General features: G+C 43.2%; 1 protein-coding gene across 1 annotated transcript in view; it reads right to left on the reverse strand.

Moving 5' to 3' along the window:
- Positions 1-11,556: 11,556 nt before the first annotated feature.
- LOC8050775 (store-operated calcium entry regulator STIMATE) overlaps positions 11,557-14,957 on the reverse strand; it is a 55,386-nt gene continuing 51,985 nt past the window's right edge. The window contains exon 7 of the mRNA XM_029987918.4: positions 11,557-14,067. Coding sequence (XP_029843778.1) covers positions 13,861-14,067 — 207 coding nt within the window. The 3' untranslated portion in view covers positions 11,557-13,860. The remainder of the gene's footprint in view (positions 14,068-14,957) is intronic.

The raw sequence follows: 14,957 nt of genomic DNA on the forward strand, positions 1-14,957 counted from the left end.
AAATTCACCGATATTTTGAACCCACTTTATCAAAAAAGGCCATTTTTTATTTCGTTCAATTTTTTTATTATTGCTGCCGATCATATGAACTTTCAATTGGCTTGATGCGATTTTCCCTTTTTTTGTTCTATCTTCTCTAGAAGTGATCTAAATCGCGCCCACGTGACAATACGGTGATAACTTCAGAGCCTTGTAACTTATGAGTTATTATATTTGTCGCTTACAAAATACTATGCGGGTGTAGCCCTATACATGGAATGTCGACGGGCATAAGTTTAGTTCATTTTATTTTCACTGAATTTTTTATATAAAATTTGAAATATCGTCGAAAATGAAATTAACTGATATTTTGAACCCACTTTATCGAAAAAGGCCATTTATTATTTCGTTTAACTTTTTTTTTATTGCTGCCGATCATATGAACTTTCAATTGGCTTGATGCGTTTTCCCCCTTTTCTTGTTGTATCTTCTCAAGAAGTGATCGAAATCGCTCCCACGTTTTCAGAACGGCCAAACACAGTTTCCGCAGGTCGGCTTCGCTGCAAAGACTATACTGTTTATTTGTGTGTTCAAATGCAGCGGGTAAAGTCATTTCGATTGAGAACACTCATGCTTGGCTACAGATTGTATTTTCTTAATTTATTAATAATGGCAACTGACATTCCTTAGTCTGATAGTTAGCGGTGCAGCGGATGTTCCATTATCCGATGTTTAAAGCCAGGGCACAAAGGGCGGAGAAAACGGAACGAGCTCTTCATGTAGCCAGACCGGGGTCATATATCTGTTTGCGTTATGCACAGGTTGTAAGGCTTGAAGCACATTGCCATAGTACACAATTTTCGTTCGCAGGACGGCTCCTTGATGCGGACGTCAAAGGACTTGGTTAAAAAAAAATTAAAAAAATGAGGAGAAGTGTTCAGCTTTTCGACTTACCGGAGAAAGAAATCGATACATTCGGGAAGCACAAAAAAGAAGAATGGGTGCTTGCACAGGATTACGCTCGTCACATCTGTGGTGCACAGCTCGCGAGCCGGGCCAGGAGTTTAAGGTGGCATTAGCACGAGATGTAGTCTCCGGCAATATGAAAGACACGTTCGCCGATGCTGTTATTGCAGCGGTGCCAAGTTCGCCTTGGCCGGACGCGCTTTATTTTGAAGGAGAAAAGAGAAATAACCTTTATTTATTCCCAAACCAAATCAATGTGTGCTTAGCCAAAGCAAATCTAGCGTTAGCCACCTAAAATAAAATCCTCAAATCGCTCTTCCATATTCCCGAAGGCTGCACAATCTTTGCGTTAACTCCGCCGATTTTTTGGTGGACTTGGATTTGGCTGGAAATTTGCAGACCGCGTCAATAACCCTTTCCCAAATGATAACCAAAATATTTTAAGAAAATAAAAATTTTCCGTGAAGTTATTGAATTTTCAAATTACGCCGGCCGCGAGGGTTCCAGGAGGCGACTCTCTACTGGCAACAATGAAAAATCCCTACTTTTCCCTACCCGCGTACGTCACGACTGTGCTGGCAGACGAGCGACTCGGGCAGCCGCGGCCCGCGAAGTGACTTTCCGGACGATCGGGATAATTTTTCCGCAGCTTCAAGGTTGAAACTTCCTTTGCAATGGGTAGCAATATGTGCTCCGCGGTAGATTGTAGAAACAGTGCCGGGAAAAAGCTTTTTTTACCCTTGTTTTCGTGGGAGAAAAAAAAAAGCGTTCCCGGGCAGCAATGGAGGCCAGCCGCGTCAAGGTGCTTTGGCGCGAGCTATGTGCCGAGAAAACTAGTGTCACGTGAAACATTTTCCCTTTTCTCGGAACACTTTACAGCCGCGTGCTGCGAGTCGAGTTTCCTTCAGCAGCTGGAACAGCTTCAAGAGCGGCCAGCGCAAACTCAAGCCGGCTGTGACCATTACGACACCCGTCAAAATAGATAGTACACGATCTAGCACTATAGTCGACATTTTGCACAGTCATATTTGTTATTCACAACTGGTTCAGTGATTTTTAATTTTTTTTAATTTGTTTTTTTTATAAACACTATATTCGTTTCGGACGTCGAATCTAGCTCGGGCTACTCTCGGAGTTCCACTCACGCGGCCGATATTTTGAAGACGAGAAGTGAAACGTCTAAACAAAGTTCAAGCCTGAATTTAGACATGGCTTTCGACATATTGCTATTCCTGTCTGCTATTACAGAGGTTTATGGAGCAGGTGTCGAGCTCCATTAAAATACGATAGAGCCTTGCCTGGTTTGTTTAATGGTTGGCAGGCAATATTCTTTGCAGAAAAAATGGTGAAAACGTCTTTAATTTATTCTATTGCGGAGACATTTTATATAGGGCTGAAAAGATTTTTTAGCCATGAAAATAATAATGTTGTTGAGGGGAGGCATGTCAGATTTACAGCTGATGAAAACTGTGCTAAACCAACTTAATTAAAAAGTCTTACATAAAATTACCCTTTTCCCAAGTGCTCCCGTGGATGGGTGCTTGAACGCGTTGCATTCTACTCAAAAAGTAAAGAGAAAAAAATACGGGTACATATTTTTAGCAACGTTTTAACTTATTTTTCATTAAAAGATTTATGATGTCTTTCTGTACCTCACGCACTATTGTATCTTCAAGCAAATATTCTTTATATTGAGATGAACTGTGTATTTGTGTATTTTATACGCATTCCAAACCAGTCCCATGAGCTGTATTCAACACTTCCACAATACCCTCGGGGGAGCAGATATTGATGTTTTTAACCCAAATTTCGTAGCTTTCAAAACTGTTGTAACTAACCTGTGAAAATTTTGTTGTGCATCATTACCAAGGCGTCGAGCTTTTCATGAGCACATATAAACAAATGAATGAATGAATGAATTCCATTGCACCTTGGTGGTTGCGAAGCTCTTTTAATCGTCATTTTAACACGATCTTCATGACCAGTAACCTGCCATCTAATCTACACGAATGCAGTTCATTCTATTTTATACATTTCATTGTTTACGAGAATCTCAGTCTACATGTCTTAGGTCCCAGCCCAGCACGAACATGTTCATCGCTTTGGAAGGCGAGCAATGTACGCGCCACACGCACGAACGCTGAAAATGGCATCGACCAGAAGCGCTTTTCAAAAATGGTCTACGGATCTTTTGCTACATTACTTAAAGGGATACTGAAGCGAAACTTGAAATACACCTATTATGGTCAGAAATAGGTTCAATATGATCAATGATATTCATAAATCATAATCGCGCGTTTGTATTTTGAACGGATGGCTATATTTTTCACCCTGATGGGCCCGATTGGGCGCGCGCTCAAAAATCGGCCATCGGAGAGCGCGATGCGTCTTGGGATATTGGGCGCATTCGTGACGTCACTTGTGCCAGTCGGGAAAGGCTACGGCGTGAATGTTGTGGTTACGAGCGTTGCCACTTGGTGGCGCGTCGACGATTTACGACCTGTGACAACGTGGCCGTTTGAGATGTGCAAGGGCTGCACGCACGCTGCACCAGCTGCACCACGGGACCACGGCGAGTCGGCAACCACGGCAGCACTGACAAAACCAGCTCTGAGTACGAAAAATTTGAGAGAAAACCCGTGCTCTCGAAACGAAATTGTCGTAACCTTTGCGCAGGTTACGACAGAATCCTACGACAGCTCCGAAGCTGTCTTACGCACTTTTTACGATCAAATCAACAAGGCCGATAGCGTCGCTCAGTTACTTGGTATCGGCCACCAACGGACATTTATTTTTCTTCGTGCTCTTCTCGTGCGTCCCGACTTCAACCAGCAAGAAAAAAGGAAGGAGTACTTAAAACAGACCACGATCAAGAACGCAGGATGCACAAACACACGAGAAGAGCTACAACAGCCACGATTCTGCCGACCGAGCGAGCTCGGCAGAATATAGTAGGCCTAGCAGCAACATCGACTCGGCGCACCGTTGCTCCGGCGGTCCTTGGCCAAGACCGTCTGTCCATGACCGGCTGGCCTGCTGAATGGAATATGCCCGCGCGACCTTTGTGGACCCTTACCGGATGAGTAGTTTGATCCCTGAACTAAATTTCAGAGGTCAATATTTTCCCCTCGTCATCTCGATCTCCTTGTTTTCCGAGACAGCGGTGACGAACGCTGTCGTCGAAAAGGGACTCTCATTGATTCTATCTCCTTGTTTTGTGTGATATAGAGCTCAAATAAACGCCATACGGATTACCTTGGCAACTCGGTATGTACACTCTGTTATTAGTATGCCATTTTTATTCTGACTCGACGCTACGTCAGTGTCGAGCTATAGCAGTTCGTGGGAGCTACGCGATGTCTGTCTAACCTTTCTTTGCCGAGTGTCATGTCAATATCGAGTTGCAATCGTAAAAGATCGGTCCAGAAGCGCTTACCGAAACGCGGTCTAACAGAGCGAATCCAGCACTTCGATCAAACGCGCGTGTCCGCTCCGAGTGTGAACAGGTATTTGGGATTTGCGTGGCTCTTGCTGACACCCTCGTAGTTCAAACATATCCTTTTTAACGTCGGCTTGCAGCTCGCGACTCGCAGCAACTAATACCGGCCGTGCCAGAAGCATGCTCGGGCCGTGTCGTGCAAAGAGCCGCAACGAGAACGAGCTCACTGTGGCCAACTACGCTTTGGCTTTCTCCGCCAAGGCTTTGCGAACGCGTTCAGGCCTAGGCGAATTCTGCCGGCACGCCGTATTGCCGCAGAACGGCGCTGCTATTTTGGCACAAGTGATGTCACGAGAACTTCCCCCCATCCACCAGATGAGAATTTGAAATCGTTTAATTATGTTTAAAATTAGTTCTCCTGTGTTTTACAGCGCAATATTTATATTTCCGAGGTGGTGCCTGTCCCTAGCCCATATTTATGCAACAAGATCGGCGCTAAAATTTCGTTTCACTACCCCTTTAAGCACCAGTGAGCATATTCATGACACATGAGTTACACGTGCTGACGCCTGCAACAGCAACTTTTACAAAACGAGATCTAAAACAAATGGCAGGTTCCTTCAGGTCATACGAGCGTGTGGGGCATCTGTACCCTCATTCCGAGCATTTTCCGCGGTGCTTTGGCAATTCGTCAAAAAATGGATTCCGTGACTCTTCGACCTTTCTCTGCCAGCCATCTTCTAATAAAAGGAGAACGGGTTTACTGGCGATATTACGAAACTAGCGAGCCGCGGCTTGAGCCATAGAGTTATTACAATAAACGAGCCATAGAGTTATTGACTCCGTAAGTGTGACGTCATGGGTCCAAACAAACCGTTGCTAGAGTCGTTGTTATGGACAAATACATGTGGCTAGATTTCGCTACGAAAACCCGGCCGTTAAAAAATCGGGAGTAGGATTTAAACTTCTAAAAATCACAGATATAGAAAGATCGAATGTCATATATGATTCGACAAAAGTGTGCCGGTAATCGCTTGTTTCTGAAATATTTACGATTGCAACTTCCGGTCCTCAAGATGCCTGCAGCAGACGACGAATGCACGTAGTATGCCGTCTGCCACATGCCCTCCGGCCAAGCCGGCGACAGCGTCTGAATTATGTGAATAAAGACGATATTCTGATATTGCATTTGTTTGAATAAAAATGAGTTTCAGACACTTATAAGAATGCATATATGGGGTGCGATGCAAACTATGGTTTATAGAAAGTCCGGCAGTCGATCGAGATGATCGTCTGCTAAAAGATCGCATTGCACCCGTTAGAAGAGCACTTCAGGTGATGGGTTGAGATCCCAAATTTTGTTTGCGGACTCGCGCTACGGGAGGGTGCTTCGTACCTGGTTGTAACCAGCGCGTGGAGTAAGATTCTTGCAGTTTCTTCACATTTCCGCAAGACCCCAAAGCGCGAAAGAATTGGATAAACATAAGGTGAGTGTATTACAGATTGTACTCGCATCGCGGGTTCGATGGAGATCTTCACCAAAAGGGCACTTCCACGCAATTCAATGTATACCAAGGGTTAAAAAAAAAAAAATACTGCGAAATCGCGGCAGACATGGAATTCTTTAATGACCTGACAACCTCAATAATAACAATAACAAACGACTTACCTCGACGGCGTACGATTTGTTTTTTATGCTGACCTGCACTACGCCGGTAATGCACTTCAGGTCGTCGTCGTAACTGATCTGCACGACGTGGCTTGATTTTACGGTATTTTCACCCCTCTGAACTAAGCTGGGTTCTTCACAGAAAAACACGCACATTGCGGAGGCCTCTATGGCCACGGCGATGCACTTGTTTTTGTCGCTCGTTTACCGACGCAATTCAATGAAGACGCCCGCTGCAACAGAGGCCAGCGAACCTATCGTGTCGTCTGCTACCAATGCAAAGCGGAGTGTAATACCTCAGAAATGGCTTTTATCATTGCAATACGACACTGAGACGACAAGAACATCTTCATAATTAGATATCAAGAAGTTAGGTTGCTTACAAAAAATTATTTACTTACTTGTAAGCAAAAATCTAGCCTCATGTGGAGTCTCCATGCATTAGTCCATAGCAACGTCCCTAGCAACGGTTTGTTTGGACCCAGACGCCATGTTGTGACGTCATCACTTACGGGGTCAATTACAATAAACGAGCCATAGAGTTATTACAATAAACGGAATAAACGCTAGAGGCTCAGCTGGCGCTAGTGTCTATGGGACTTCCGGTTGCAAATTGAAGCAGACAGCGTGCAGTCTACTTTTCCAGTCTTCCTGTGTATTCCTATGGGAAAACGCGCGTGAATTTCGTCTCGTCGCCGGAAAATAACATGAATAACTTTTGTTATTTCGGTTGTTCCGGATAGTATGCACCTTTATTAATATTGTGAAAGTGTAATTGCTTTAGTTACAGCATTTTTCCTTTACCACTGAACGATGCTAAACTTCGCTTTATTTCAGGCCCAAACCTCTGTTCCATGGCAGGTATGTAGAAACGAGCGGCGATTCTAAGCAAAATAACGATCGAAAGGAATGCAGAGTGTGTTCAAAGTTCGCCAGTATTCCGTTGGTGCTTCTATATTGCTAATATGCCTATCATCTCACTATATGAAAATGACCCCGTCGTGCACCTTTACGAGTGGTTAAAAAAAAAAAAGACGTTCGAAATGTAAAGGATAAAGTACGTGGGCTACGAAAGGTGTGTTTTCTTATTATTCCTATGTTGGGCAGTTTTTATCGCGCACCTGTCCTCTCGCTTCCCCCTATTTGCAAAGGTTTGGAGCGTGCCGGTGATGATTTGAACACAGAACGAGCATCTTCGCACATATTCTTGAGCAGAAAGAATAAAGCAGTACTTATTTATTGCAGATCGGACTATACTACGCGACTTTGAACTTATTTTGATCGTCTAGCAAGCACAAGGAGTTACTTACCCAGTGTTACTGCGTAGTTCTTGCCGTCTCTCTTGGTTTTCCACATGTCGTTCGTTCGTTTGAAAGCGTCGACGCCGTGTTCACGCTAGCAGTGTCCGACAGTGCACATAAATACACGTACAAAGCGGTTTTAACACCTTTTTTAATGCCGTGAATTTCAAATAAAAATGCTGTAACTGGCCAAATTATTTTGTCTGCGTGACTAAAAAATGTTCCAATGTGCCTAGTACGTACAAATAATTCGTGATATTTGCTCTTATAATCGAGCGCAGAGAGAAAATGCACTCGCTTTTGCCCATAGAAATGCATTACCGGAAGTCAATTTCTGACTGCTTGCTGTTAGAGCACTATATAGCTCCTACGGAGCAGAGTAGCGCAATCCTTTGAACCCCGTGTTTTGCCGACAACATGGCCGACAGAGCGGCTCGGCGCGAGTCACGTGGTACTCAGGGTTCCAGGAGGCGGCCTGCCCTGTGGGAGAATACATGGAGATCGACACAACACGGCTGATTAAAAAATGAACGGCGAGTTCACACTTTTCAAAACTAGTCTGTCGTGAAGTTAGTAAAGTACTAAACATTTTATCAAAATTTTAATAATATCGGATGCGTGTGCAAATTTTGAGAAGGTAATTTCCAAGGCAATGGCGTTTGAAGCAGACGATTTTTGCTCGCAGCGGAGATGGGCTTTTCGGGTTGGCCGGAGCGGGTCACGTGAATGGTGTGACGTCGCCGTGTCGTCTGCTGCATGATGCCGCTTAGGCAATTTTTTAAAAGAAGTCAGGTCCTTGCGGGGCACAAAACTTAGCGCAAAGTATTCTAAAGTGTTCCATTATTATGTCAAAAATGATTGCGATTCTGTACATTCCCACAATACTGGAAAACCAACGATTTTCTCACGTTCCCCTTGCATTTCTGACCGCAGTTGGAACCTCCGGGCGTTCGCCGCTAGTCGCCGAGAGGCGGCGTTCTAGATTGCGCTACTCTGCTCCGAAGGAGCTATATAGTGCTCTACTTGCTGTCTGCTTCAAAATGCAACAGCACACTAGCGCCAGCTGAGCCTCTAGCGTTTATTGTAATAACTCTATGGCTTGAGCATAGCGAGTTGCAAAAACGGTTTTCTGAAAATTCCAATTGCTTCCATTTTTCTTTTATTATTTTTTCTTTTTTTGTACTTTCTTATAGTTAGGCACGTAGGCCAAGGTCATACTTTGTGCAAATATAGATAATTATCCGCTTCAAACAGCACAAACGGCCAAGTTCTTTTGCTGTCAGACGCGAGAAAGGCGGGCGCCAGCGTACCCGATTGCCGGCCGCGCGCCTCGCTGCACAAGTGACGTCACGCTTGGGCGGCGGGGAAAACTGGGGAAAAACTAGGAAGAACGATGTTTCGGTTTCGGCAGCAAACAAAATATCACTTTTTTTAATTAACTAGAGTGAATCTGGGAGAACGACATAGCATTTCGGAATCAGGAAGCCATCAGCATTCAGAAAATGCCTTTGGATTAGGTAGCTCAAAATGTCGGCGGAGCGACAAAGTGGAGAAACTAAAAGTCTACAGAGACATTAAGTGACTGCTTTCGCTGCCTTGTGTGCATGTAGGAATCGTTGCTTATTGGCAACAGAGATATCGATCAGTCTTGAACAGGGATGGGCAAAATACATGCAAATATGTATCGAAATACAAATACATAATACTTTGTCAAAAATGTATTTAATTACAAATTTAATTACATTTCCAAAAAAGCATTTAAGTACAAGGTACAAATACATAGAAATCAGGCACTTATTTAGCCAGTCTGCCTGTGAACGTCGATTTCGTCACTAATCTTGCCCTGGACTAGCACCGTAATCACAAAGTCACGAAACGCTTGAGCTTGATTGAGAGACACTGCATTCGGTACAGAAAGTAGTTTTCTTCCTGCTCTGGACAGTGACAATAAATTTGAGGCATGTATTTTCGCTCAGAAAATTGTATTTATTACAATTGAATTTGAAATACCCACGTTTTAGTATTAAAATTTTTAAAGTAAAAAAATTTAGATTTTCACCTTGCTCCACTCATTATTTTTTGTGAAGCGAAATATTTAAAAAAAAGTTTGAAAAGCGGTTTTGTTCTTTCCAGAAATGGGGCAATTACATATATTTAAAAAAAAATCGAAAGACCCACCCCGACAAGCGTATTCGACTTCAAATAAAACCACCCTAAAGGATTCCATGCAAAAATAGTTTTTTGAAAGACAAGTGCAAAGCCAGAACTGGAACCACTTCCCCTGTTGTGCAACGCTCCGTGCAGAGACTGATCCGGAATTACCCTCCTTAATCGCCATTGAAATCCTCGGCGACTTTCAGAAAGAATTTCGCGAACGTTTCTCTTACCTCGATAGAAGAGTGGAGAAAATACCATGTTCCAAGATCCATTTACCTGCGATTCGGATGCACTTCCAGCTCAGTTTCAATCAGAGGTAATTTACTTGCAGTCAAATGACATTCTCAGGGAGAAATACAAAAAAGGGAACCTCTTACAGTTTTACAAATCATTGGACTCTGATCAGCTTGCCTCACTCGAAACAGAATGCTTGCAGGTATGTGTCAGTTTTTGAAACAAGAAACCATTGCCAGCAGACATTTTCAAGAATGAGGTATATAAAATCAAAATACAGAGCTACTAATTTGCCAGACACACTTGTAGTCCCTGTTATTGGTTCATCCAGTTTGCAGCCACAATTTGGCGAAATATTGAAGACTAAGCACCAGCTCCACCGCTCGCATTAGCCTTGCTCTTTATGTCCGGGTCAATATATTTATCCGTTCCGATTAACATCTTGCCATGTCATATGTATGTAGCTGTATGTCATAGGTAGTATGTGGCTATGTTAGAAGAGTTTTGCGTTATCACGAATACAGTTTTTAGTACCTTATGCCTTAACTATTACATAATGTCATTGGTTCTACTTTCATATTAGTACTTTGCCAGTGTGAATAAGTGTTTGCATGTGCTTTGCTTTTTGCCTTGGGAGTTTTCTTTGTCACAGTCATTGTATAATGTACCAATTAGCTAAATATCAATTGTCGAAATAAAGTAATTGTAGTCATCTACATTAGATTGCTTGTATTATTTATTGTATATTGAATTTCGGAATGTGAACGCTTATGTATATTATATAGCTTTTTCTCATTTTATTTACCGATTTATTTTCCATTTCTCGAAACCGGGAAAAATCCCCAATCTGGCCACTTTGCCGAAATCTTTGCAGACCCGTGCACTAGACCAATGTTGTCACTGAACGCTCATGGTTGACAATAATAGGCACACCCTTCGAAGCAGCATGTGGCTTTTTCCTTCTCTTTGCAGCGTCCCTTTAAGCGTCAGAATACGAGCAGGGTGCCTCACTCCAGGCTCCCCTCGCGATAAGGAAACGAGAATGATAAGCGACGGAAAAACCATGTGGGCGCATTGTCCCAGCGATAGTCGCGTGCCTGTTGCAAGAGCGGTAGCGCTCAGTCTATAAAATTGACCGATTTAGTGGTTTTACATGACGCTGAGTAAGTTTTTGAAATGAAACTGCATATTTATATTCACTAATTAAAAATTTAATTAGTAAATATCAGTTATGGTGACCATAGTCCCTCATATCATGTCCCCCTGGCCATATAGGGTGTCTTCATGCGACGTTAATCCGCCGTTTTGTTGCCGAAGCAATCATTTCTCCACGCACCAGAGTGTTAGCGTGATGACACAAGCTCGTGTGCACTACGCATTTGAGGGTGTCACGTGAATCCTCGTAATACTTGCCTTCAGCACAGGCCAGACAGTTCGTAACAACAAAATGGTAGAAGAAATTATGTGAAAAATCCCTATACTCGCCTGCACAAACCTGAGTGTAGCTTCCACGATTTTTATGAAACAAATCTGCAAAAGCCCGCACCCCCTCTCCCTCCTTAAAAGAAAAAGAAAAACAACGCCCTGCATACTAATAGTTTACGAATTATGGAAAAACTTTAAAAAATTTAATACAAATACAAACATGTATTTTTGTCAAGGAAATTTCAAGAGCCCACTCAACTTCCTCGGTTAAAATTACAATAAAACTACCCTAAGGAAATATTTACATGTAAATATGTTCACATCCATTTCCCCCTGGCAGACGGTACATTTACAGGTGTCTCAGTTCATGACAATCAGAAGAGATGTACAAACACAAAAGAAATAATAATTTATTTTTTTCCCAAGCTCTTAAGGGGAAATTGACAAGTATATCAGAATTCACATGAATACAAAAGACCATTGCATCAAGGAACACCACCTCAAATCCCCCTTTTTAAAGCTAAACATGAAAGGTATGTGCCCCCCCCCCCCCCCCTTCAAAAAAAAAAAGACAGTACAAGGGCACACAGAATGAAGGGGGGCACATCATAGTCCGATTGTGTGGTTCATTGAGGTGTGTTTCACAATGCCGCAAACAGTGCTGCCCTTAGACAACAGCACTATCACTGGCTTGGTGTGTGAAGTAGACAAGTTAAATGTGCATGTGCATTGAGTTATGAATAATGAACAAGAGGTAAGGAAGAGGCCTCCCACCGGATGCCTTTTTCTTCCTTAGATAAGAATACCCTATAAATAAAAAACAAAACTATTGCTAGTCAATAGTAGGAGTGGCCGCAGAGGGTACTGGAGAAGAGAATTATACTTCTCTACTATTTCAATCTTGGTCATTCTTTGGGGGTGAAGTACACAACAAATTAGATGCAACGAGTCTGGAGCACTTGAGCATAGAAAAACTGGAGTTGCATCAAGTGTGTCCTACATGAGTCGCTCTATTGCAAAACTGCCAAGCCCGAGTTTGACGATGCTTTCATAGCAATTTCCAAGCAATGTTGCCAGACCCTTGCACGGGGTAATAACCATACCCTGAAAGCACTGAGAGGGAAACAGGTTTGGGGACTTCTGCTGGCTTTCTGTATATATGCTTTTCCAGAATGCATCACACAACAATTCTTTGGTTCCAGTGCCGCAATTCACAGACCATCACACTGGTTGTGAACTGATACAACCAAAGCCGACCGTGGCCTCTCTTTGTTCAAAAAGGGTAAAGCCCTAAAAAAATAATTAATTGCACAAGATATGTATACATTTCTAATCTCAAAATATCCTTCGATAATATAATTGTTTAAGTACATTCTTATTCTAAGAACAAAACCCAGCTACATACCATGACTAGCTTAATAGCCTTGAAATAACTGAAAATGAGGACTGAGTATAATTGAGAATTTTCATCGAAGACCAAACAAATCTTGCAGCTCCTGCACTATGGCAAAGGCAAGTGAAACCGCCTGAAAGAAACAATTCCTAAAGCTATTGAAACGGGTGTGTTACACTAGGAGGCGACACGTCATGTGAAGACATGTTCTACGTATCATTCGCACAGCTATTCTAAATGCAACATCTCAGGACTAAGGACTGCTATAAGGCATCGTAAGGGCTTCTTTTAGTTCCTCCACCACAGGTCCTAATTTATGGCAACTGAATGACTTCTGAAGTTCCATCCTTTAGTCTTTTGTAAATGGGGCACAGTCTTGTGCAATATCAGCTCGAGTTGCCAAGCTCCAGGGAGGAGTCATGATACAGAGTATGGTCATGGCAGGACCTGTGTGCATGCACATTTCCAGAGCCAGCTAAGCATCTCAGCTCTATGTGGCAAGCCAAAATCTCCATATTGCCACTTCACAATTTCTGCTAATGCCACCGACAAGTGTACCATGTCTTGAGTAGAGCCCATTATCCTTCACATATTTTTTTGTCTACTCTGGCACTTTTTCTGAAAGTTAGTATACCTGGGCAGCATTATGGAACTAAATCCCTGCTGGAAATCAGACAATCTAGCTGGGACAAGTTCCATAATCCAGTTCCAACTGTACTGACTTTTTCCTGAAATTGCATGTGGGCAAATGGGAGTGACATCTGGACCAGATCTCTCTCTCTCGAAAATGTCTCAGGGTCTGGGGATAATGGTTCGGCTAACAGACGTCATTCTCAATACTAAAATTTTTGCAGGAGCTGCCAGGAATGTCCCAATGCTAGCTGCTACAAGCAGGGTGGCATGAGGCCTTCCCCAGGGAAAAGCAGTCCTTGCAAGAACTCGGTTCAGAGAATTCTGATGGAAGGATCCTATCAATGGCTTGAGGGTGTTTGCTAGAAGGGGCCACCCTTGCAAAGAGCCAGTTTAGAGGTTGCTGACCCTCGAAAAGGGCTGCATGTCTCGAGAGTCAATTCAACGTATACCGCCGACAGCCGAAAACTCACAAACTTGTCCTGAGCAGGTGTACATTCGTTGCTGGAAACACAAAGTTGTCCATGGGATAAAACAGTTCTTCAACGAGGGAAGGTTACTGCATGCTACCGCAGAATCACAGCATCGTTTTTGGGAATCATTTGCCCAGAAGGAGGTCCTCCTCTCAAGGTGTCAAGCTAAAGCACTGAAACTGCTGAGGCCGTTTTCAGGACAGGGCCCCGGGACGTTCCTCCCCAGAGAGCAGCCCCTCGCACTCCGGCCACGAGGCCGGTTCCTCGTCTGCCGGATGCACCCAGGACCGCCGCAATGCCGAGGACTTTGGAGGGTTCTTCTTGTTCACCGAACCGTTTCGGCCATTGAGGCGGGGATGGTGCTGCATCAGGAAGTTGTCTGTCACCCAGAAGATTAGCACCTGCATTGGAAATATAGGGACGAAATGTATCTAGTGCATGGATTCTCAAGATGGGTTCCCCAGAGCACCCTCAGGAGTTCCCCGAGTACCAGAATTTCTTTGGCTGTCCCCGCCCCAAAGTGTACTTCCAGTTTAACTCTTTCCGTGCCATAGGAAAAAGTGGTGACCCATGACTGTTTTTGGGTTTCATATTTTTTAAAAATCTGGAGGAATGGGGGGAGGGGGGGGGGGGGGGGGGTAAAAATCGGCTGCATTGTTCCAAGCAGATAATCAAGAAAAATTGGGTTTTAGACAAATTTACTGGACCTCAGGTTATTTTAGGTTACATTTGGGAAGACGTAAGCATAATTAACAATAAAAAGCATTAATTTGTTTCAATATATAATTCTTTTTTTACAATTAAGGTAATTAAAGGGGTTATGCAAAAAAAATAGATATGCCCAGACTTAATTTTATAAAATTAATGAGGCCGCGAAAATCCGAAATACCAAATATCACAGCGAAATATTGCATCCACGTTTTATAAACCATGTTTGAAAATCTTGTTTCTTGGGGTGCCTGGAACGACCATGCGTTATTGTTGGCCAGCTTGAGCAATGAAACGCCACAAAAATACCTGTGGAAGGTTGAGAATCTATTGTACTTTATTTTGTGTTCCAATAACAAAAAGGAAGTTACGAAAATAATGAGGCATTTAATGACGTTCAAAAACTAATTCGGCGGTACCATACTGAGCGATTGCTGGTAATTTTTGCTCTCAAACACATCCGAGATTTTCGTCGTCCGGCAGCCATAGCAATGTCAACAACGTCGCAACGTCGGCTTCTGTCGTCTGCTGGTTTCTGCGCATTCTCTGTGCATGGAAGGTTTAAGTTGTGGATGCTCGGTGT

Source organism: Ixodes scapularis, unplaced genomic scaffold (genome assembly GCF_016920785.2).
Source record: "Ixodes scapularis isolate PalLabHiFi unplaced genomic scaffold, ASM1692078v2 PGA_scaffold2__306_contigs__length_199485367, whole genome shotgun sequence".
Taxonomy (NCBI): Eukaryota; Metazoa; Arthropoda; class Arachnida; order Ixodida; family Ixodidae; genus Ixodes; species Ixodes scapularis.